This window comes from Anabrus simplex, chromosome 2 (assembly GCF_040414725.1).
Source record: "Anabrus simplex isolate iqAnaSimp1 chromosome 2, ASM4041472v1, whole genome shotgun sequence".
Taxonomy (NCBI): Eukaryota; Metazoa; Arthropoda; class Insecta; order Orthoptera; family Tettigoniidae; genus Anabrus; species Anabrus simplex.
Window position 1 is genome coordinate 714,048,736 of NC_090266.1, and position 26,719 is coordinate 714,075,454.

At 36.8% G+C, this 26,719-nt stretch overlaps 1 protein-coding gene across 1 annotated transcript in view; it reads right to left on the reverse strand.

Annotated features, from left to right (window-relative positions):
• Positions 1-2,275: 2,275 nt before the first annotated feature.
• The window catches only part of LOC136864399 (thioredoxin reductase 1, cytoplasmic), a 228,547-nt gene continuing 204,103 nt past the window's right edge, over positions 2,276-26,719 (reverse strand). Inside the window, exons 11-12 of the mRNA XM_067141343.2 lie at positions 12,747-12,881; positions 2,276-5,132 (exon numbers count right to left, since the gene is read on the reverse strand). Coding sequence (XP_066997444.2) covers positions 5,070-5,132; positions 12,747-12,881 — 198 coding nt within the window. The 3' untranslated portion in view covers positions 2,276-5,069. The remainder of the gene's footprint in view (positions 5,133-12,746; positions 12,882-26,719) is intronic.

Here is a 26,719-nt window from a genome sequence, read left to right on the forward strand (position 1 = left end):
TCTACTGTCCAAAACTTCTCACTAATCATTTCCATGTACTTCTGTCTAATTTCTTCGTCCTGGAGATTTTACCCTTATTCATTTGCAGACAGATTTCACTTTCTCTACCCTAGGCCTAGAGATACTTAGTTCACTATAGATCAGTGGTCTGTATCGTCGAAAAATACCTGAAAAACCCGTACATTCCTAACAGACTTCCTGAATTCGAAGTCTGTTAAGATATAGTCTATTATGGACCTGGTACCCCTAGCCTCCCATGTGTAGCGGTGAATAGTCTTATGCTTGAAGAATGTATTCGTAACTGCTAAACCCATGCTAGCACAGAAGTCCAGCAAATGCTTCCCATTCCCATTAGCTTCCATATCTTCCCCACATTTATCAATCACCCTTTTGTATCCTTCAATTCTATTTCCAACTCTCGCATTGAAATCGCCAATCTTATCCTTGCTGTTGACTGACTACGTTGTCACTCAATGCTTCATTAAACTTCTCAACTTTATCCTTATCTGCACCCTCACATGGTGAATACACTGAGACAATTCTTGTCCTAATTCTTCCAAATGCCAAATCTACCCACATCATTCGCTCATTTACGTGCCTAACAGAAACTATGTTGCCTGCAAAAATATTCCTGATAAGCAGTCCTACACTATTCTCTGCCCTTCCCTTTTTAACACCCGTCAAGTACAATTTATAATCTCCTATCTCTACCTTATCTCCCCTTACCCGAATATCACTTACTCCTAGTACGTCCGGATGCATTCTCTTTGCTAACTTGGCCAGTTCTTTTTTTTCTTCCATAAGCCCCATTAATGTTGATAGCTACCCATCAAATTCCATTTTGTTCGCCAAGTTGTTTCCAAGGAGTACCTCGCCTGTCAAATGAGAGTTGGACTCCGTTACTCCCATAGGTCCGAGGCTTGCTTAAAATATTTTGAGCTCAGTAAATTCATGAAGCAGAATGCTACCCTACTTACACATAGTCCAAGTGAGGATATCTCCTCTAAAAGGTTAGGGACCACCGGTGGATTGTATAGTCCTGGCTGCCTGAGCACAAGGAGGGCCACAACTCCGAATATGTCCAAGAAGCCGACTCCCATTCCATAGCAACTGGTATCCCAACTCTCAGGAACACTTACTAGGCCACTCGGCTATTGCCCATGAATCACTAACCACGACGTGACTACAGTAACCCACATCATGAACCTTATGATATAATATTTGTATATATTAAATGTAATCTGCTATGAGGCGTTGATAAGAATGGCGAGTGTGTATAGAAGGAAATCGTAGTAGGAAAACTTAATGATATAACTGAGAATAACAGACCAAGATGGTTTGGACAAGTGAAGATAAAGGAGGAGGGAAGGATAATGAAACATTAGAAGCTGAGAGAGAGCAAGAGGAATATGAAGATGAATAAACAATCAAAACCAGTATATAAAGAAACGTGGAATTGAATAGAACTATTGAAGAAAAATAGTGGAAGGAGAAAGGAAGGTGAAGTAGTACTATAAATACCCCAACCTGGTTGAGGCTGGATAAGCAGAAATGCTAATGATGATGATGATGATGATGATGATGGTATACAATGTAACATATTCATGAACTCATATCCTCGACTCCATTTATGTTTTCATATTTGGCATGTCATGTCCTTTCCTCTAACATTTTGAGAGCATACATGGGATTAACTTGCCTCATGTCAGTGTACACTGTTTACACTAACTTGCAATTGAAAACTCCAAGAGACCCAACACCTATGCAGCTATACCATTCAAGCAACTAGAGTGAGTACCTAGTGCAGGTGGAGTATGCGATCGTCAAATGGTGCTAGCAGACAAATGCCAGAGTTTTGCATAGGAAAGACCCAGACCAGTTTTTGTGATTAGCAATTCTATACTGTAAGCATGCATTCTTTCAGTTCTGAGCTTTCAAGGTTAAGTACAACCCTTGTTCATTAATTGGAAAGTTTAGAAATTCTGCAAAATTATATCTTGTTTCCATCGTCTTATAAAACTTACAGTTTGGAAACAAGAGGAAAACGTTATAAAAAAAGTGGATTGATAGTGTACGTCAATTTATTCCAAAGAAACTACAAGATAAACAGCTACTTTAGGAAAAGTTTAACGCTTCTCCTCCAAGAAACAGGAAACTGATAACTTAAATATTCAATCTGAACTCCATCCATCAATGGAGAAAATCAATGAACTTCCTTGGTGACAAAAAATAAAGCTACATGCAAGAGAGTTAAAAGGGATTGAAACTCCAAGAATATATTTGAAATATTTTACTTCTTTAAAAGATAATCCATTCCATTTTATTACATCTTTTTTTAATAATTATCAGAAAAAGGCATGTAAATTGCAAAAATCAGGTGATATGCAAATATCACTCATGAATATTTGGGTTGTCCAGCAAATTCTGTTACATTTAATTTTTTTCCATTCCTAGAACATGCAGTGGTTGATCTTGCTACTTGCAGGCACTACAGGGTTGAATAACACTAGTCTGATGACAGTGATGCTAAGTTTACTGAAAATACTACATTATTATTTTTTTATTTACAATTTGCTTTAGGTCGCAGTCTCAAAGAGATCTTAAAGCGATGCCAAATTATTCTATTTTACAAATAATGCATCAGAATTTATTGGACAACACAAATTTAACTTGTTTACTGAGAAAACTTATCTGTAATGAACCACACACACAACTAGGGCAATGAAATTTTCTAATTACTTAATTGATCTAAGATGAAAAGTCTTAAATGTCTAATAATGCACTATTGTCAGGTCATTAACATTATAGCCTTGCAAAGGACAAGGTAAATGACTTGCTGATATACAAATCTCAATGGTCTATTTATATCATAAAAATTGCAATAACAAGTAAACATTTGTCCAGTTTTCTATCACAAAGATATTATTACTACAGTCTTATGCATATGCAAGCTCAATTTTCTCCCAAGTGTAAACAAAGGCAACTGAAATGCAACAATTTAGATCAATTGCATTTCAGAACCAAAAATCAAACAAAGGCACAATATAGGCAGTACAAGTCAAGAGAGAGTTTAACAGCATTTTTCAAAGGTAAAAGTGCAATAAAACATACACAATGTCAAGAACTTTACTCTTGTTCTGCTCATACAGGTAATATCAAAAGATTTAATTTATCTTTCCTGCCTTATGACATATGATTCCATTCATTCATGCCTTGGTAGGTAGCTCTTCTTTTCCAAGTTTTCTTCCTTTACAGCTTGACTTTGTTGCACTTAAAATGCAGTATCCAGATGGCTGTAACCCCCTCTACCTAACTGAAGTCTTTCCTATTTAATTTGGAACATTCATGATATTTGCAAATCAGCTAACCAAATTTTGATAACATTTACATGACATAATTCACATTGATCACTAATAAGAATTATATTCAACGAAGTGCATATTTAACTATTATTAGGCTATCACTCTAAAGTTGCAGAATTTATTTTCAAAATGCACTGTAATCACAAATCTGCAATGCAGATTTCAGAGATAAAATCACATATTTAATCACAGGTTAGAACTAATAATGAAGAACTCTTTAAGACATTCATTTCACTCTAAGCTTAGCTTGCAAAATGTGCATAAAACACATATTTGAGACAAATTTCACTGGAAATTAAAATAACTTAATTCTAATAAGTAATAAATAACAGTAATCTTTTCATATGAAAATAATTACAATATAAGAGAAAAATTTCCTTTGGAGACGTTGCAAATAACATGATTGTCATTTAATTCAACGTATCTAGAGGAGAAAGTATGCTTATTTAAGTTCAAACATTTGCTACAGTTTGTTTCATTGTGGGCAATTCTTGTGGTGGTAGTTAATAACAATAATACAACAACAACAACAACAAATAATCTACGTATGTGATAACGTTCAGCTTTAAACAAAATGCTAGATAGTTTTGTCTTTCCAATCTGCTATGCCAAGACTATTTTGAGCACATCAAAATTTACCAAATTAGTCTTATTAGTTTAATGTCTGATCAAACAGTAAATATTTGGAAGAGGTGCTGGGGATGTTGGAATTTTGTCAGTTTGTGAATGCTTTCACACTGGGATTAGTACGCGAGTTATAAATACTACAGCTTTTTCATTATCATAAAACATCACTAGTGCATCCTAATCAGGTCCCTTCCAAAGGATAAAGTTTTGCGCAGCTGTCTTTCAGTCTTTGAAATGTATCCAAAGCCTTTGTGCAGGAAATTGTTCTTGGTATAAGCATAGTGTTTCTCATGCACTATAGCTGGCTTTTTTTAAAAATTGGCTTTATGTTACACCGACAAGGATAGGTCTTACAGAGTACGTGACATATCTGCCCGCTCATCACCTTACGCATACTGGTTGCCCGTACAAGAACAAGTGTACGACTAATGTATAGGCAGTATTTTAACCCCTTTCCCATCTTTGTGGTGCCAAAAACCTTCAATGAGTAAGTGCAACACTAAACCATAATCAAAAGTAAAATCCCCTTGCAGTATAGACAGATTTGCCTTGCTGCAACAAAGATTGTTGAAAAAGTCACCATTACAATAAGTGTCTGGAGCTCAAATTGGAAACAATGGAGAACCGTGGATAGCTAATATCAAAATATGAACCGATCTATTTTGTCCACCTTAGACACTGTCCACAATGCCTGAACACACCAAGCTACCCAGGCTGGAATCTTACAAGAGATACTTCTGAAAAGTGAGCTGTTTGCCATTTAAGTCTCATCTTGAAGGGTTTAAATCTATCCCTCTAGGAAACTTGTCCGTTTATGACATCATAATTTCTAGAATCACAATGAGGTTTCAAGTTATACATTTTTCTGCCACCAATACAATGTAAATACTATTAAATACTGGAACTGACCAAGATTCTTTCATCAAACAATGTCCACCATAGAGGTTCATGACAAAGTTATCATAAATGTCTTCAAGACTTTGAAACTCAATCAGATTCACAAAATGTGTTGTTAAGAGGAGAATTTATTGCAGTAAAATATTAACAATAAACTCTTGCAATTAACAACATGCTTTAACCTCAGCAAGCCGTCTTCTGTAAAGCAGCACCAGATGATTTGGAAATATTCATGGTTGTGAATACCTGGAACAGAATAAGTGGTTTTTCTTTAGCACTTCACACAAATTAGTAAACATTTTAATGATAAAAGCTAAGAGTATGCACGTCCACAGCTCTTGCCATCCAGAGTGCCAGTGCATATATTTTGGGTCAAACATGCAGATGGTAAGAAAGAAAGCATGCACGCGTGCGCACACGCACGCACTCGCTTGAGCAATATAATTAGAGATAACTGCCGTAGTAGGGAAATTAGTGCTGTACTTGGCCTGGCAAATTATAATACAAGGGTGTGGCATGCAACAGTGAGGACATCAGACCTTGTACGGGCTGTATGAGTAACAGTAGACTACAGGATGGGTAAACACGACACCTCAGAACATCTGATTGCAGCCAGATTGTCCGCGCCAGATGTATGGGCCAATCAATCTCTGAAATTGTACAGGCACTGGGCTTTCCAAAGGCCATCCTACATTAAGAGTGTATCATGGCTTCGGGCAAAACCACCGCTGCCAGGGTTAACGGATGTGGTGAGTAGTTAGATGGGCCACAGGGCGGCAGAACACTTGTAAATTCAATGCTGGACGATGACTATGTATGAGCAGCCACACCATTCAGAACCTTTTCCTCACTATGGGGTATAGAAGCAAGCATCCCATGGAGGCAACTGATCCCTCTTGCCAGCAGGGTACAGTTCACGCCGGTGGTGATGGTATCCTTGTATAGGGCCTGTTCATATGGGATTAAATGGGACTCGTGGTACATCTAACATTGTCCCTCACTGGCAAACATTACAGGAACCTGCTGGCAGATCATGTTCACCCCTTTGTTTACCTTCAACACCCTGCAGGTGACAATGCAAGACAATGCTGCAGCCCATTGCCTCCAATTTGTGGCTGACTGGTTCGATGAGCACTCCACGGATATGAAGGTGGTTGCCAGGCCCCCCCGATCTCAATCCCATTTATCACATCTGGGATGCTGTCAAGAGAAAAGTGCGTGAATTGGGCCCTACTGAAACCAATCTTCGTGGATTATGGGAGGCTGTGTAGCGATCGTTGATCAATATAGCTCCTTGACACTCGCAGTGTCTTGTGTTGGCCGTGCCATTCCGCATCGACAGCGTCATCAAGGTGAGAGGGCGTGCTATAGGCTACTAGCCAGGTATCTCTAATACAATTTCTCACGAGTAAATATTTTAATTTTATTTTTTAAATTTTAAATACATTGATCAGAAAACTGAATTGTTTACAACCTATATTTATATTTAAGTAGCCCAATTAACTTACTGTGCCATAAAACTATATTTAACCAATATTTATACCACTATTATTTCTCAACAAATACTAGGACATAACGAGTATTTATTTGGACATGATAAAGAATGAAGATGTTTGGGTCATCAGTTCATAGACTGGTTTGATGCAGCTGTCCAGGCCATGCTATCCTGAGCTCATTTTTAAATTTCTATGTAACTACTGGCATCTATTCAAGATTTCTTCCCAGGCCTTTTTTCAATTATCTGGGGTTGGCATAAATGAGGATGCCCTTTCTAATGTCAGCCCTACACAAAGCGATATATCCACTATTGCGTGCTTCTGTGGTCATTGGTAGTGTGATGTGCTGTGTGCAAAAGAAGATGTGTATTAAGATTATCACAGACACCCAGCCCCTAAGCAAGAGGAATTAACCAACCATGGTTAAAATCCCTGATCTGGCTGGGAATCAAACCCAGGGCCCATTGATTCAAAGTTCATTATGCTGATAATTCAGCCAAGGAGCTGGACATTCTAAGATTTGTGGTACAAACACAAGTTAGTATCTTGGAGATTTTACTAAGGTGTCACATAAGCAGAGCAATACAGTTGAGGATGTTGTCACACTAACCATATCTCAAAGCCCTGAATTGGCTGTATTTTGACACAGGTTGCCTTTTTTTCCTTCCTTGTGCTAAGGCACAAATCACAACTGACCTCTGAAACTTTTAGTTCTTTTTATACATAACGATTAGTAAGGCTAGAAATATTTTCTCCAGATATCCAATGCTAACATTTTCTTGAGCTAGCTGTGTACCTACGCAAGTAACAGTCCCAGTTTGGCAGATTGGAGACTCCTTAAAAATAACATACAAAACAAATTAATTGATTGTGTGTACATGCAAGTGTAGAATGTCTTCCATATTACTACAGTTTGTACAGAAGCAGTGTTCCACATTTAATCCATCTCATGACAATCATGTGAACAGTGAGAGAGATGACAATGGCTGGCAGGCTTCCATTTCAACATTTAGACTACTCCACTGTTGGCTGCATCCAGTGATCCTCTGAGGATCATGTACCAGCTGAAACTGTAGTTGTGAATGAGAAATATTTTGGTGCATCACTTGTCATTATAGGAACAAGTCCCTGTAAAAGTCATTTTACTAAGCCGATAATTCTCGTCCTCAGGGCATGCACATTGGCAACATGGGAAACACATTAAATAAGGATCCTGTACAATTAGGTAAGTTGACGATGCTGACAATGGCGACGCTGTTGATGATGATGATGATGATGTAGGTTGCTATTATTATTATTATTATTATTATTATTATTATTATTTGCTATTTGCTTTACATCACACCGACAATGGGATAGGCCCAACATACTAGTTCCTTGAAAGCATTTTATCAAACAAGTAAATACAACTGAACTTGTTTATTAAGTAAACCTTATTTTGGTGGATAATGTATTTGTCTTAACTTACAGAAAATATTGTTAAGGACTGGCAACTGGAGACCAGAGTCTATTCATCCTTTATAAAGATATAGTAAAAATATGTGCTTCATTAAACGTAACAATATAAATTTATAAATGAGAATTTAAGTTAAATTTGGATATAATATGAATTATTTTAAAATTCTATGGAATCATAACCACTTTCCAGGGTAATGGGAAATGTTTATTATTAAGGCCGTCAGTAGGAATGAGATTTTGCCCATTTGATTCCTGCATACATAAACGTAGGCTTTTAGGATATAAATCTGTTTTAGGCTCTTTTTCTAGCAAGAATTTGTTGGTTTATTGTGCCTATAAATGCCTATTTCAGAAATTTGTGCCTACTTGGAGTATAACTGCCTATTTAATGCCTTCTGACAGCCTTTTCAAGAATACTATTTTCTTCCAATGCATTATATTCTAGCTGGTGTTGTTGACAGAATTATTCTCTCTCTCTCTTTTTTTTTTTTTACTTGTGTTTTCCACACTAACAATAAAGGGAATTCTCAGAAGTCTCCATAAATAGCACTTGGGGAATTTACTTCAGGACAAACAAGGAACAATTTGACCATGAAGCCTTCCACTCCTTCCACCTCCTAAAGTGATATGCGAGAACCAATCAACGTCGAACTATGTTGTACAGATCCATATTCCCTACCTCCCTCTTGTTGCAAATTGTTGGACACTGTCTTCAGAACTGCTTTGAAGAAGTGGTGATGACTGTTGTTTAAATGGGCCTAACATTTAGGCTATCAGCCTCATTGAAGAAGTGTGTTTGCAATGCCTAAAGAAAAACATTTCACGTCCTGCTGGCTGAAGCAGTTGATCACTGGAGTTCCCAATTTCCCTACCAATAGAAGTGTAGTCTTCTGCCAAGCTTGAGGTAAGGAGGTACCTTTTATCTTTTTTATGACTAGAGGACTATGATCGCTTTTTGTTGTAGCTGAACCATTCAAGATATCTACATCCTGTTTTCACTTTCAGTAATGACACAAAGGGGCTCATAACTGAACTTGCAGTTCTTTTCCAGGATGTCAGAATCTGCTTTGATAATGGCACTAACTTTGTTTTTCTTCAAATAGAACTATGCTGTTTTCTATATCTGTACTATAACTTACAAATATTATGAATACAGCACCATGATTATTTTGAAAACCAGACAAGTCCTTTCTCAAGAAAATTTTATGTATTCAAACCTGATTCATTTGCCAACTGGGGACTGTCCTGTTCGATTCGCGCTACGTATGAAACATGAGCTGATAGTTGACACGCAGAGTTCCTTCATCTTCTTCTGACAGCTAGGTATTAACTATATTTGGCCCATAAATACATTATGATAAAATGTAAGATATAACACCTTTGATACTGCCGTAAGTCACAGGGAAAGGATAAGCAGATATGCAACAGGTTTCTTTTCCAATCCGACTTCCCCTAAGTCAACCCTTGTTCTTTTCTGATCCTGACAGCATTAAGTTTACGAAGCTTAGGGAGTATTTCATTGTCACGGTCTTCCTGGCCATTTTCTTCCTTTAGTTAATTCTTCGAAGAACTGAATCATTTCTTTTTCCTCTCGTTTTGATTAGTGTAGTTAAGAAGAGGTGATTACCCAGTTGTATCAGTTTTACTTCTTCAAATAATACTCTTTTCCACTACCACCATTACTTTAAATCATTCACACTAGGCCTTTCTTTCGTTCTTTTCATTATTAATATTTCTCCTTATTTCTCTCCTACTTTTCCTACAACATGTTGGGGATGTGTTGTGATCTGTGTTACGCATGGTGATTTGGCCCTGTTTTACGGGCAAGTGTTCTTCTTGACATCAATCATGTATGGTTTTCTTTTATCCTTGTGTTACCACTACCAGCAATGATGGGATAGGAAAGGGCTAGGACTGGCAAGCCAGCTGTCATGGTCTTAATTGAATTGAAAATGGAGTGAAAACGGTAAATCACGGAAAATCATCTTCAGAGCTGCCAATGGTGGGGTTCGAACCTACCATCTCCCGAAGGAACTAATGTCTACGTGGCCCATACTGCGCAGCTAGCTCGTTTGGTCCTGTGTAGTTTAATGTCATGTCAGGATAATAATGTCCTGTAGAATCTGTTGCATAACAGTTTTTCTTTTACTTGTTGCCTACGGCGATATTACATGGATACATTTTATCATAGTGTATTTTGGGCTCAATATAGTGAATGCCCAGGTGTCAGAAGAAGGTGAAGGAATTCTGTATGTCAACAGCTAGCTCGTTTCATACATAGCGCAAATTGAACAGTGCAGTCCCCAGCTGGCAAATAAAGCTTGTTTGAACACATTAAATTTTCTTGAGAAATATTTCTATCATTTTCAAAATAAACATGGTGCTGAATTTGTTATGTTTGTAGATTTAAAGCTAGGTGTAGGAAACAGTGTAGGTCCATAGAAAATACAAAACAAAGTTAGTACTATTATCTCAGAAGATATTGACACCATGGAAAAGTACTAAACTGTGATTATAAGCCTCTTAGTACCATTACTGAAAGTGAAAACAGAATGTCAATGTATTTAACTCTTCACAAATTATTTGAGGTGGAAAATTTAGCTGAATATCCCTGTATAATTTAGGCCATAGACTATGAGGAATTTTTCTATGGGGTATAAGGGAAGCCAAGGAAAGTCATGTCCTAGCCATCGGTTCGATCTGATTTGAGGTTCCTGAAGGCAACTTCAGCAGACTGCTGGGAGCCATCACAGAGTTGGAGAGAAGTGACATGCACCTTATAGAATCCATTAGGATTGTGAAAGAAGTTCAGGGAAATCTGGTCATACATCTGGGAAGGTAGCCACTATCACGGAATAGTTTGATAGGGTCCTGCAACAAAATACAGGGTAGAAAGAGATAGTACAAGTATCACATGTGATGTGATGTTGAGAGATCCTTCCCAAAATACAGAAAGCTTCTTCATGACTATTTGGTTGCCTATTTAACACAATGGTGCCTATTTACATAGCTATTTTGGCTATAATTAGTGCCAACATGCCTATCTACTCTTAAATGTTTTTAGTGCCTATAAATCCTGACCCTAGCAGTCAGTGCAGATAGTTGGAGAGTTATGTCTCAATTATTATTATTATTATTATTATTATTATTATTATTATTACTAAGCTTCACGTGTTTATTACCAATATAAATAGTACAGATGATTACTGTCTAACCTCTCATTAATTTTTACGCATTCATTTATTTATTTTATTTATTATTACTGTAATTTTGAAATGAAAATTTGCAAATAATATAAATAATCTATTGTACTTTTTAATATACTTCAAACATGACTATCGACTTCTAATGGCATATCTTGACTGGCTTGACTCCAAGCAAGTAAATCTGAACCTGCCTGCGTGATGCGGGGGTGCAACCTCAGAGCAGAATTTACACACTTAGTCACTGCTCATATGTGAACTGATGAAAGGATAACACTGTGTTCTGTAGAGCATACAAGCATCATATGAAGTCGATAACTGTCGCTGCCAAAACATTCAAGGAAACGTGTTACAGAACACAAATATTTATGCAACTTGACTAAAACAGTATCTACATGAACATATTACATTACAGTGTCACTGCTGCCAAGAAACGCATAATAAATGTGCTGACACAATCACAAGAGTTGTGTTGTTTCCATAAATTGACAGTTATTTTCTGCGCTGAAATGAATACCTGACTGTTCGCAATACCCAAGAGGATTTTGTGAAATTATTCCGGGTGCACATTGAATGCCCGAGTTTTTGCAGTAAACCATTTTAGTAGTTATGACATGTGAGCACAACAAGAATTTGATCTGCTTGCTATTGACACGCATTTTTGCACCACACGAAGTGCTCTCAGCGTTCGTGATGTCACCCCACTCGAGTGGTTGAACTCTTTGGTCATTCTTCCATCCTTAATTATGACCATTAAATTAGCTTAGAACACAACTACATTGTTATTTCATTTAATATATTGTATTTTTCATATGAACTCCCTTACACGGAAAACTCCTATTCAAGGAACAGATATCAAATCTCCCTGAGATTTGTTAAAATGGAGTAGTAGTGTAGATAATTTCATCTGCATCTTTGTAACCATACTATAATTTGCTTGCTGATAATACTGATTTCAATAATGTGACCCAGTGTGACTAACATCATCTTTAGAGTTCAAAACTACATGATGTAGCCATATATGCTCAGCACCATGCTCAGAGTTTGCCTGTTTTCACTGCATACCTGTTAACCCCTAGCTTACATGAACTGAATAGTCATAATAATGTAACCTTCCCTGGAAGGAGACAAATGATCGCTACTTTGCTACTCACTGGCCACAAACTTGGAGACATTTTAATGAATAATGGTTAAAACAGAAAAATATTTCTTAAAAAATTTTAAAATATGAAATTTCATTGAAATAAAAATTCTCAAAATTACCTTAGCTGGTGAGACATAGTGTTTACAGAGCACTATGCCTTCTGTTTTGGGCTAGAACAAATTTGTTACTTTCACTGACCAGTCTGAGTCTCACCTTTGGCTTTGACAACATGAATGTGACTGAGGTAAATCTAGTAACTTAATGCCATTCCTTAAGCAGCCAGTCCATTATGAACGGTGTGAAAATGTCACTCAGAGTGTCAGATGGTGTATGCACTTCAGTGGGCTTGGCAGACTATGTAATAGCAACTTACAGCTTTGTGAGGAAAGCAATGGGAAACAATCTTGCTCCTCATTTCCCCAGTATGCCTCATCAGTGATGCCTAGGCCATTGGTGACAACTGATGGCAGAGCTATTGAGGATCAAACCAACCTTTGGGCTGAATACTGAACATATACAAATATTTTTAGCCACTAATACCACAAAACGTCCAGCTTACCTCGGCACAAGTTGGATGAATTCCAATTAATCTATTGAAGTCTGATTTTGTAGCTTTCAGCTTTAATGTCAAGGCATATCCTTGCGTAATTTCTCCAGCATTTGGACCAAGCACATGGAACCCAACGACACGTTCCTGGAATTCAAGTTTTCAAATATAGTTACAAGAGTACTTGACATTATTACACGCATACACAAAATTAAGAAAATACTTCAAGGAGAAAAATAATTTTATACCCATCTAAAATTGGGAATAATGAGATATAAGAGAGAATGGTACGCAAAAAAAAATCACACTACCAAGCTTACTGACTATCTTATTTACACTGAACCACAACAAGTCATATAGAGATAAGAACAATGTAACACACAATAGGATCAATAAAATGACAGGTCAATGTAGGAAGAGGGAGCATAGAAAGAGAGGAGATGACAAACATGAAAACACAAAAGGCCAAAAGGTTAAGACTTGATTTGACACCTTTCTCCTCCTCTCCAATTCTTATTAACCACAACAAGTAGTATTTGAATAAAAACAGAATGTAAGAAGTCAATTTTGGTAATGCAAGTCAGAGGTAAATGAATACGGCATAGGTAGCAGATGACCAAATTTCCATCTCTAAGTTGTAGAGTTAAATCCATAGTAGTTAAAACTCTACAGTACAGAGTAAAAGAACTCGCTTGAATCAGCCCAAACTAGACTCAAGGTAAGATGGTCTCCCTATTTGCTAATCACAGAAATGAAAATTGGCAAAAATTCTACAGATATTATCTGCATTCTGACTTTATTTATTTTTGATATATCCTCTCATTTACGCAGAAATTGCCTTTGCTGGCAAGACCTAGTGTTTACAGTGTACTATATCTTCTGGTGTGGGCTAGAACAAATTTGTTACTCTCACTGACCTGTCTCGGTCTCATCCTTGGCCTTGAAAACATGAAAGTGACTGAGGTATGTATGAGTAGAGATGGGAATTTGCCTATTTTATTCCTGTATTCAGAAACGTAGGCTTTTGAGATATAAATCCGTTTTAGGGTCTTTTTAGCTATATTTCATTGGTCTTATTGTACCTATGAATGCCTATTTCAGGGGTTTGTGCCTATTTGGAGTATAAATGCCTATTTGATGCCTTTTGAGTGGATTTAAAAAAAGCCAATTTTCTTCCAGCTAGTAGCTTGTAGCTAGTGTGCTAGTGTGCTCGACAGAATTATCTTCTTTTGTTTAATATATGTTTACCCCACAAACAAAAATGGGAATTCTCAAAAGTCACCAGAAAGAGTTCTAGGGAAATTTCCATCAGGGGAAACCAGGAACAATTTGACCTCGAAGCCTTCAACCCCACTAACCTCCTAAGACATATGCAAGAACCAGTCAACTTCGAACTACGTTGCACAACCCATAGGCCGTGTACCTCCCTTTCGATGCGAACTATTGTACGCATCTGCTTTATGTTCAGAACGTGTTGTGATTTATTATGAAATAGAAGAAGAAAAGGAAGTGTGTTTGCGGCAATGCCCAAAGAAAAATCGTCAAAGTCCTACTGGCTGAAGCAGTAGACACAGGAGATCCCAATTTTACTACGGATGGAAGCATTGAAGCTTGCAGTACGGAGGTAAGTTCGTTTGTTCCTTTTATCTTTTTTTTTTTTTTTTTTTTGTGATTGGGAACTATGATTGCATTTCATTGTAGCATATATAGGCCTATTAATTTATGTATTGTGGCAAGTTGTTTTGTTGCAATGCTGTATTAGTCATGAACTTTCAATTGTTCTTTTATATTGCTAAAATGTAAATATTTAAATTAGTGTAATAGATAAGAAAAATGTCCCACCGATCAATACATTTATTGTGGATGAATTACTACACTAGTACTGGTTTGGACCTATCTTGGCCATCATCAGCTAGCACACAAATTTACAGTCATTAGATAAATTACAAAGAAGTTACTTAAGAGCATCCGGATGTCTGATAAAAAATGGAAGTAAAATATATTGCAGTATGTTGCGTTAAAATAGCTCTGATTAAAAGTAGTGATGGTTAGAATAAACTAAAACCTATTGATTGAGCATGGACATGAGTACATAAACACATTAAAATATATATGCCACATCATAAGACACTAAAAATATATAGCACATTAAACACATTAAAACATGGTATATTTTAAAAACGTCTATTAAAATTTGAGTTCATGTTGCGTTGCATTCATTCTTCAATCCTCTTGTAGTTCTTGTGTTGATTAAGTTGAATATCGAGAATGTTCTATGGTTGATATACTTTGCATTGGTATGTTATGGGAACTATTGTCAGTAAAAATTTGAAAATTAAGTTGATGTAGCAAGATAGGTTTTAATATCAGAGTAGTTGGTGGTGACACTTCTCTCGTCTATGTACGTTATATGGTCGTTATCTGTAAAGAAAAGCTAATATGAGTATAGCGCATGTATGAAGGAATGCCTGGATGTATATGTGAAATGAAAAAAGTACTTACTGTTGTTGCTGTAGAGGTTGTGTACCGATATGTTTGGATATTTGTTGTGCTCTGCTGCGAGTACGTCTGGGGCTCATGTGAGCTGTGTGGATGGATGTTGGTGGAGGGGATGGAGGAGTGGCTAATGTGAAGGTAGGGGCGGGGTTAGGTTTGTGATTCGTCGGTTTGTTATGACGTGTGTTTACTAATTTGAGATAGTCGTTTTTTATTGCAGGAATGACTTTGTCAAAAATGATACTGGTTTTCTCTGTAATGTCGTTAATGTTATGATTGGGGTTAGCGTATTGATCCAAAGTAATATAGAAATCTTCGGTTATGTTGAGCAGGGGGCCCTTAGAGTTTATGTTTAATATCATCATGTCATTATTGATGTCTGTGAAGTTGTGCTTAGATTCTTCTACATGTTGGCCTATTGATGAGAAATGGTTGTGCTTTATTGCATTTACATGTTCATTATAACGGACGGTGAAGTTTCTACCTGTACGTCCAATGTAGCTTGTGTCACAGTTGTTACACTTGATGCGGTAGACACCTGATTGGTTGTATTTATTATTATTATTATTATTGACTGTTTTGGTGTTGTGTATAGTGTTGGTGCTGTTGTGTGTGGTTTTGAATGCTATTTTCAGGTTGTGCTTCTTAAAGATATTAGTTATAGTATATATATTGGTGTTGTTGAAGGTAAATCGAACATAATCTTTTTTCGGTTTGGCTGTTTTGATTAATTTAGTTTTAGGTTGGGATTTTATTTTGTGGATGATTTTGTTGACCATTTCTTTGCTGTATCCATTGTATTCGGCTATGTCGTGGATTAATTTTAATTCATTATTTCGATCTTCTATTGTCATTGGGATATTGAAAGCTCTATGTATCATACTATAATAGGCTGCTTTTTTATGTGTGTTGGGATGAACGGAGTCATTCTTTATGGTATTTAAGGTGTGTGTGGGTTTCCTATAGATCTTGTAAGATAAGTGAGTGTCATGTCTGGTTATTGTTAAGTCCAAGTAATTCAAGGTACGGTTATTTTCTGTTTCTTTAGTGAATTTAATATGGGGGTCTAAATTGTTAAGATTGTCTAGTACAGTATCTGCATCAGTGAATCTATTATTTATAATTACAAAGATATCGTCGACAAATCTACACCAAAAATATATATTGTCTATTTTATTAATTGCCGTGTGTTCTAGGTGGTCGATATATATTTCTGCTAATATTCCGGAAATAGGCATTCATAGGTACAATAAGACCAATGAAATATAGCTAAAAAGACCCTAAAACGGATTTATATCTCAAAAGCCTACGTTTCTGAATACAGGAATAAAATAGGCAAATTCCCATCTCTACTCATACATACCCATGAGGCCGATTATAAATTATAAAGCCAGTCCAACCTATAAGTTATCACAATTCATTCAGAAATTTTTGAAAAAGCATTATTCATTTTTAGCAAACAAAACAATACAAAACTCAATAGATTTTTGCAATAGAACCAAAGAACTAAAGATTGAAAAACATCATACCCTTACTTCATTTGATATAACAAACATGTACCCTAACATTCCTATTAAACAAACAGTCAAAATAATCAAATCTAACCTAAAAAACCATAGTAACTTGAGCACCTTAGAAATAGAAGAATTCGTGATTCTGCTTAAATTCGCCTTAAACAATAACTACTTCAAATTTCATGATACCACATATCAGCAACAAGGATTACCAATGGGATCTCCTGCTTCCGGAATATTAGCAGAAGTATATATCGACCACCTAGAACACACGGCAATTAATAAAATAGACAATATATATTTTTGGTGTAGATTTGTCGACGATATCTTTGTAATTATAGATAATAGATTCACTGATGCAGATACTGTACTAGACAATCTTAACAATTTAGACCCCCATATTAAATTCACTAAAGAAACAGAAAATAACCGTACCTTGAATTACTTGGACTTAACAATAACCAGACATGACACTCACTTATCTTACAAGATCTATAGGAAACCCACACACACCTTAAATACCATAAAGAATGACTCCGTTCATCCCAACACACATAAAAAAGCAGCCTATTATAGTATGATACATAGAGCTTTCAATATCCCAATGACAATAGAAGATCGAAATAATGAATTAAAATTAATCCACGACATAGCCAAATACAATGGATACAGCAAAGAAATGGTCAACAAAATCATCCACAAAATAAAATCCCAACCTAAAACTAAATTAATCAAAACAGCCAAACCGAAAAAAGATTATGTTCGATTTACCTTCAACAACACCAATATATATACTATAACTAATATCTTTAAGAAGCACAACCTGAAAATAGCATTCAAAACCACACACAACAGCACCAACACTATACACAACACCAAAACAGTCAATAATAATAATAATAATAAATACAACCAATCAGGTGTCTACCGCATCAAGTGTAACAACTGTGACACAAGCTACATTGGACGTACAGGTAGAAACTTCACCGTCCGTTATAATGAACATGTAAATGCAATAAAGCACAACCATTTCTCATCAATAGGCCAACATGTAGAAGAATCTAAGCACAACTTCACAGACATCAATAATGACATGATGATATTAAACATAAACTCTAAGGGCCCCCTGCTCAACATAACCGAAGATTTCTATATTACTTTGGATCAATACGCTAACCCCAATCATAACATTAACGACATTACAGAGAAAACCAGTATCATTTTTGACAAAGTCATTCCTGCAATAAAAAACGACTATCTCAAATTAGTAAACACACGTCATAACAAACCGACGAATCACAAACCTAACCCCGCCCCCTACCTTCACATTAGCCACTCCTCCATCCCCTCCACCAACATCCATCCACACAGCTCACATGAGCCCCAGACGTACTCGCAGCAGAGCACAACAAATATCCAAACATATCGGTACACAACCTCTACAGCAACAACAGTAAGTACTTTTTTCATTTCACATATACATCCAGGCATTCCTTCATACATACGCTATACTCATATTAGCTTTTCTTTACAGATAACGACCATATAATGTACATAGACGAGAGAAGTGTCACCACCAATACTCTGATATTAAAACCTATCTTGCTACATCAACTTAATTTTCAAATTTTTACTGACAAGAGTTCCCATAACATACCAATGCAAAGTATATCAACCATAGAACATTCTCGATATTCAACTTAATCAACACAAGAACTACAAGAGGATTGAAGAATGAATGCAACGCAACATGAACTCAAATTTTAATAGACGTTTTTAAAATATACCATGTTTTAATGTGTTTAATGTGCTATATATTTTTAGTGTCTTATGATGTGGCATATATATTTTAATGTGTTTATGTACTCATGTCCATGCTCAATCAATAGGTTTTAGTTTATTCTAACCATCATTACTTTTAATCAGAGCTATTTTAACGCAACATACTGCAATATATTTTACTTCCATTTTTTATCAGACATCCGGATGCTCTTAAGTAACTTCTTTGTAATTTATCTAATGACTGTAAATTTGTGTGCTAGCTGATGATGGCCAAGATAGGTCGAAACCGGTACTAGTGTAGTAATTCATCCACAATAAATGTATTGATCGGTGGGACATTTTTCTTATCTATTACATTGAATCCAATCAATATGAAATATGAAACTTATAAATAATAATTAAATTAGTGAACGAGGAGTTAGAACGCCGGTGGTCTCTTGTCACAGAATGGATGAAAATTAAATCGGTATTTTGAACCGTGATTCATTTCCTGTGAAAACAGAGATTTACAACTGAAATGCAATTTTTAAAACTCCGTTTAAAAAATTGTGAACTGAGCTTGATAACTGCAGTCGCTTAATTGTGGCCAGTATCCAGTATTCGGGAAATAGTGGGTTCGAACCCCACAGTCGGCAACCCTGTATATGGTTTTCCGTGGTTTCCCATTTTCACACCAGTCAAATGCTGTGGCAGTACCTTAATTAAGGCCACGGTCAGTTCCTAACCACTCCTAGCCCTTTCCTGTCCCATCGTTGCCATAAGACCTATCTATGTCGGTGCGATGAAAAGCAACTTGAAAAAAAATTAATTGTGAATTCTATTAAACTTCTGCTAAGCCTGCTAAGGTTATAGATCCAATGTAGCCTGGCTAGGACGATGCCACAGCGTGTTTTACAAGGTTGCCAAGACTATCTTTACAAGACCATGCCAGCGAAAAGACCGTTGGTCTGGATTGGTGAGGTCCAGTTAGTAACCGTTGTGTTGGGGAGGGAGCAAAGAGAGTCTGAGGGGCATAAGTTCCCAGGTTAACAAGCCTCTAGCATCCCCTCCAGAGTCTTACTAAATTGTAACAAGAACAAGGTTATGGGCGCATGTCACAACAATTTCAAATTAGGCGGTTTTAATTTTCAACGAGGGTGGCGGCCTTGTGGGCACACATGATGCAGGATTTATTGCAGGCAACAGAAAATAGTCTTCATGACAGCTGACCTGACTGACCAAAGCTGGCGAATAGAAACAAATAAAATGTTCACAAATCTGAGATTTATAGTGCCTCCGTTTTCATTCTTCTTGTTTCCGAATTTGGCCACCTATGGACCGCATTGAACCCAAGGCGTTCTCTTCTTCTTCTCCTCCTCCTCCCAGAACCTCTTCATCCTTTCAATTCTAATCTTCCTTTCTTTCTCAGATATGACCAGTTTGGGTCTACATTTTGGTGGTTTCTCCTGGAATGTTTGGATTCTGTACACTCTGCATCTAAATTGTTTTCTGTTGTGAATCATATCCATTTTAGTCCACTTTCTATTGCATCTCTTTTTACCTATTCTACCCACTTCGTCGAAGCTTTCAGTCGAGTGATGTACTTGAATATTTTCTTAGTTAGCCGTTTCTCATCCATTCTTTCTAGTTGCCCATAGAATTTTGGCCTTCGCTTTTGCATGGTGACAGTGATTTTTTCAGTGTATTTGTAGAGATCATCATTTTTTCTATTCCTCCATTCCCCATCAGCATTTTTTTCTGGTCCTAAAATTTTCCTTAAGATTCTCCTCTCCTTATTTTTTGAGATCTTGAAGCTCACCCTTTTTATTTATTGCCAAGCTCTCTGAAGCGTAGAGACCCTCTGGCTTTACCACTGTGCTGTAGTGTCCAAACTTCGCTTTCTTTCTTCTATATAAGTAAGAATACTGCTAGGGCCAGCTTGGTGGGTCCTTGGCAAGCATAAAGGACGAATCTCTCCTCTATGCTACTCCGGTATCATTTCACGTCTTTTTTATTATATTTTTCACCTGGTGAACTCGACACGATACTGCCAAATTATAACTGAAAATCCTTGAGGACATATTTTCATGTAAATTACAAATTCCCTTGTTCCTACTTTAAAGTTTTGTACTTCTATAAACATCATCTCTAATTGTATTTTATTTTTATTTTATATATATATATATATGAAACAAATGCATGATATATACTAAGCATTATTGCCAATTAGCCCAACTGTAGAAATTTAAGATAGAGGGACAATGTAATTTGTCAATTTTATTAGTTTTCAGATCAAATGTGAGAAAAATACCACATAGTTCAACTTAGAAATACTGTGATGCATGTGATAGGAGTACAGAAATCTGTATCAATGCAGCCTTTCTACCAGTCCACTTTGGGCAGCGACCAACAACCATTTTCTTCAGACCTATGCACTGCAATGTTGGGAACTAATATGCCCCTGCATAAACCAGAGCATCTTCGAATTTCAACAAGCTGCAGGGAGCAATCACCAAGTTGGAGAAGAGTGGCATGCCCCTGGTGGAGTCATTTAGGATTGTGGAAGAAGTCAGGGGAAGTTTTGTCCGAACCTCTGGGAAGGCAGCCGCTGTCAGTGAAATAAAAGCAGATGAAGTGACTTCAATGAAGTTTTGTCCATTCACTTCATGTGATGTTGAGAGATCTTTCTCTCAATACAAAAACATTATGCATGAGAGGAGAATAAGATTGTTACTGGAAAACATTGAAAAGATGCTTGTAAATTCTTTTTATAGTAATTGAGTGTGTTATTAAATTATAAGTAATATTTTCATGCCTATTTTGTTGCCTATTTTACACGTTAGTGCCTATATGCCTGCCTATTTTAACTGTTTTTAGTGCCTATAAATCTCGTCTCTAGGTATGAGTGATACTAGTAATGACATTCCTTATGAAGCCAGTCCCTGTTATGAATTATGTGAAAATAATACCAATATAATGGGTCCGTTATTGGATATTATAATTATTTTTTTTCAGGTTCCCTATGAGAATCTATATCCATATCATTGTGTGAAAATGTTGCTCATAGGATAGGATTGTGCAGGTTTTTCAGTGGGCTTGGCAGAATGAGATGTAGCAACTTCTGGCTCAGTGAGGAAAGGAATGGGGAACTACCTTACTCCTCATTTCCCTAATATGCCTCTTCAGTGATGCCTGGACCACCTATGACTGCTGATGGCAGAGCTGTTGAGGTCCAAACTAGAATAGGTAGGTAAGGGTTATTCTGCCCGAAGGCAGGTCCGAACCTCCGCAGAGGTGTTCCTGAGCCGGAGTTTACGTGCGGTAGGGTGGCCAGCTCCTTTCCGCTCCTCCATTCCCTTACCCCCCCCCACCAACAGCGCGTGGCAACCCATCCAACTCCTGACCACGCCCAATGTTGCTTAACTTTGGAGATCTCACGGGATCCGGTGTTTCAACACAGCTACGGCCGTCGGCAAACTAGAATAAAAATGTATTAATAACTTTTGTGGTACAACTTTCTAAACATTATAATCCATTTTCAAATTTTATAACATGTAAACTAAACACAGTGCAGCTAGCATGAAGATTACATGTTTCTATAAATCGAACTGCATTGCCGTGACATGAAATTTTGGCCAGCTTCTGCAAGTTTCTCGCACATATCTCTCAATTGTGGTATGCTACAAGAACTACATACCATTAACAATTTTAATGATTCAGTTATCATAACCGTGTTGACTGAAAAATATCCTATAATAGGAATAAAAGGCTGTATGAGAATTATTAAAAATATCAAAATATTGAAGACTGTGATTATTCATAGTAAAAAAAAAAAAGAAAAAAGAAGAGAGCAGCACCCATCCCTGTTCTACCTTTCACTTCCCTTTGTTTTTAAAAAAAATTGGTTTTTTGCCCACTTTAAAATTTCCACAACTGTATGAAACCATATTATTCAGGTAGACAGTTCTTCACAAACACAAACGTATTTGTTAAACACTTCTACTTAAATAATGTTGACTGCATCATTGCTCGTATCAATACTTTTACAACCTACTTCCTTCCACTGAGCATTATGAACCATCATTCAATTTATTCTTGCTTCAAACCTATGGGGAATCGTAACAAAATTCTTGAAAAACGGAACATCTTACAAGAAACAAACCATTCCCCCACTTCGTCTTATCTCGCATTAGTACCGTCCACTTTAGTCCCTCTCTACCCCCGCCACCAGCGCTGACATGCATTAGTCTTATTTAATGTTGCGGTGAACTTCAACAGGGAACCATTGAGCCTTTTGAGGACTTGCTATTGACAACTGTATATAACACGTAAATGCTCAGTTAATATACAGAGAACCAGTCACATTATAACAAGGCTGCAGACCAGCCTAAGAAGTTTCAACGGGGCCAGAAGAGAGTAAGTTGTCACCTAACTTCCAAATTCTTGTTCAGGTCCTTTCTCTTTGGTCTTTAATTTAATTTGGATGTTTCTTTTTTTTTCAGACCTCTCACAATTTACGTGTTATATACAGTTGTCAATAGCAAGTCCTCAAAAGGCTCAATGGTTCCCTGTTGAAATTCACCGCAACATTAAATAAGACTAATGCATGTCAAAGGAGGATGTACTGTATATCCTAATTTTAAATGTTTTTATGCATTTTTGTTATATGCAACACAATTTGGATTTCACCATATCAAGACCTTGTGCGTCAACACGTCAAAGAACAATTTTAAGACTTTAGTGATCAGCTTGCCAGAATGTACGATTTTACGACTTGATAGTTGCACTGTCTATTCATATTTTAATATGACGTTTTGTTTTAATTTTAATGAGTCATACACTAGTTTCCCATAGATTTTTTTCCATTGTTCTTTAAAATTTTAGTGTTAATGATTTAGTACTGATGGCATTAGCTGAAGATGTCCAATAATTGGACGGAACATGTACTAGTACTTACTGTAAGGTAATAATTTTATCTGAATGTATGATATACTGAATTGGTGGATTTTTAACATTTGCATTTACATATTTTACATGTTTAGCGACAACAATACGGAACCAAAATAAAATTTTTAATATGTAAATAAATGACTTCCAATCATAAGGCTGGTCATGGCACCTTGTCCTTACTAGTTAGAATGACTAGTGAAAATAATAGCTGTTTGGATCTGTTATGTGGGATGTTATCATATGAGGTATGTACAGCATAAATTTTTTTTTTGCTAATGGCTTTACGTCGCACCGACACAGTGGGTCTTATGGCGACGATGGGACAGGAAAGGGCTAGGAGTGGGAAAGAAACGGCCGTGGCTTTAATTAAGGTACAGCCCCAGCATTTGCCTGGTGTGAAAATGGGAAACCACGGAAAACCATCTTCAGGGCTGCTGACAGTGGGGTTTGAACTATCTCCCGAATACTGGATACTGGCCGCACTTAAACGACTGCAGCTATCGAGCTCGGTGCGTAAATTTTTAAAGTAAAAGGTGCAGATAGATGCATTCTGTTTGTGAAATGGGGAAGAAGGAAATGTAATTGTATTGTGAGAGCTGTTAGAATATTTTGATTACCCTTAATTCTCAGTAAATTTAATAGTTAAACTTAACTTTCATTGGTGGAACGAAAACGTGGCATGCTACTCAGATTCATATTCAGGATTTAAATAATGTCAGGTAAGATAAGAAAGCAAGTTTGGATTCTCGTCAGCACATGACCATCGCCTTGAGAGAAAGGGTTCATTTGTGCTCTACTAATTTAATTATACATTCCTGCATTTAATTTACAAAACTCCCATGAGATCGGCTCTGTCAACCAGCAGGCCGGATTGTTGACATCTGCCAAGACAGTCTGTGCCTATACATTGTGAGCTTCAGATAACACTAGCCTGCAAAATAATACCTTTTTTCCTCTGGTAAAAGTTTAATAGGTGATTTTTATCTAACTGAGGTGTGCTGACTTCAACTCTGCTATTTGTTTTTCTGTATCACGTACGGGTTTTTCACAGTAGCCTCATAATTTCCTTTATTCATCATGATTTTGATCACATTTCACTAAATTTCGACACCCCTTAAAGATCTGCAAAAAATTATTTGATAGGTGACCGTAAATGACTTGTCAGCAAAATAAACTTTTTTCTGAGGTTTAAGATGTTATAGGCGATTGTAAATAATTTTCATACACAAATTCAGTGCCAGAGTCCAGTTTTCTTACAGTATACAAAACTAATGTCATGAAAGTTAGTTTTTACCAAATAAAATACACTCTGTAAAGTAGAAGAAAAACCTTGTACAACACAAAACGGACTACCTACATACCTTTATAAAGTATCACTTGAAGACAAACTCTCTTTCTTTTACTGGGAGGAGGGTTGTGTTGAATGACATTTATAACTGTGTTGCATAATTCCCCCTCTTCAAACACACAAAAATTTTTTCTTGTAAGATGATCCTTTCAAAGTCTATTCTCTCTCTGTTGGTTACATGACCAAAAGATCTGAGAAATCTTTGGTTTACATGGGATGAAAAAGTTTCAGCTCTTTAATGATCAATTCATATCAGAGACTTTGAAGGTCCGTGTCTCACAGCTTTAGAAAAACATGAGAATACGAGTGTTTCCACTAGCTAGACTTTTGTGGTTATTGTAGTTGTTCTGTCCTTTCATGGCAACGGGAAGTTTTAACAGGTATGATGATCTAATAACTACATTATAAACTTCCCCAGTTTAGTAATGTTTTTCAAAGCCAAACATTTCTATCCTGAAAAATTCAGCAGTAAAATTAAAAACATTCACATATTTATCAACCATTTCTGCAATAAGACAGATAGTGTTGACTTGACACTATTCAAAGAGAGAAATAGGAAGAGTGCATTGAGTCCACAAAAATTATGAATTCAGGAAGATTCACTGCACAAGTATCAAAACACACACATTTATGTCTTCAATAAAAGACCCTTGCAATTTGCATCAGTAATTCGTTCTTTGCATCATAACATTTTTTAGCAGAGACCTCACAATATTTAAATGTTTACGTAGGCTTTTACATCAGCCAAATAAAGCTTCCATTGTGGAAAAAGTACCTGTCAAGGAGCCTTACAGAATTTCTTCATGATTCGAGTAATAATGGGTTTATGTGCTTCAGTAGGAACATGGAATGAAAGCAAGGCCTGATGCTGATGATGATGATGATGATGATGATTGTTGTAGTTTAAAGGGGCCTAGCAGCTAGGTAATCGACCCCTAGTGGTAAGAGGTGCAACAAAATGACACGATAATTGAAACTTCAAAATGTATCCACTGACTAGAATCTAAAAGAGTCAGTGGATCCAATTCACAATTCCTTATTTTCACATAATTCCTTATTTTCAGAGATGATGTTTGTTGTCCAAAGGGGTCCAAAATTCAGGTCACCGGCCCCTCATAATAGTTATCACTGGTAAAGCAGAACTATGGTGTTCATTCTAGAGTGGTACTAATCAAAGGTAACCTAGACTCATTGTGTTTCTCACAGGGTGGTACTAATCACAGGTAATGAAGACCCACGGTATGTTACACACAATGGCACCACTCACAGGTTACACAAACCCAAGGTGTTTCACACATAAGGGTACTATTCACAAGTAACAGGGACCCATGGTGTTCCTCACACAGTGGAACTATTCACAGGCTACATACTCATGGTGCTGCTTGCATAGTGGTACTAATCATAGGCAATGCAGACCCACGGTGTATCACACATTATGGTAACACCCACAGGCAACACAAACCCATGGTGCACCTCACATAATGGTACTACTCTCAGCCAACGCAGACCCATGGTTTTCCTTACATAGTGGTACTAATCGTGGGCAACAGCCAAACCCGTGCTGTTCCTAACACAGTGGTACTAATCACAGGCAAAGTGGACCCATGGTGCTTCTCGAAGTTGTACTACTCATAGGTAATGCAGATCCATTCTGAACACTGTGGAACCGACTGGTGAAATGCACACGATGACACTTATCACAAGCAACGTCCTGACTGGCAGTGTTCCTTGCATAATGCTACTGCTCCTATGTAATGTAGACACACGAGGTTTTCAGTACTTCCCTGGGAGAGATAATAAGTTTACAGAAGACATGACAACACTGGTACATCGGAACTCTACAGGAACATATTTTATAGATTCATATGCATATGCCAAGTCCTTTACAACAGGGTTTTGTATAACACTGCAACTCG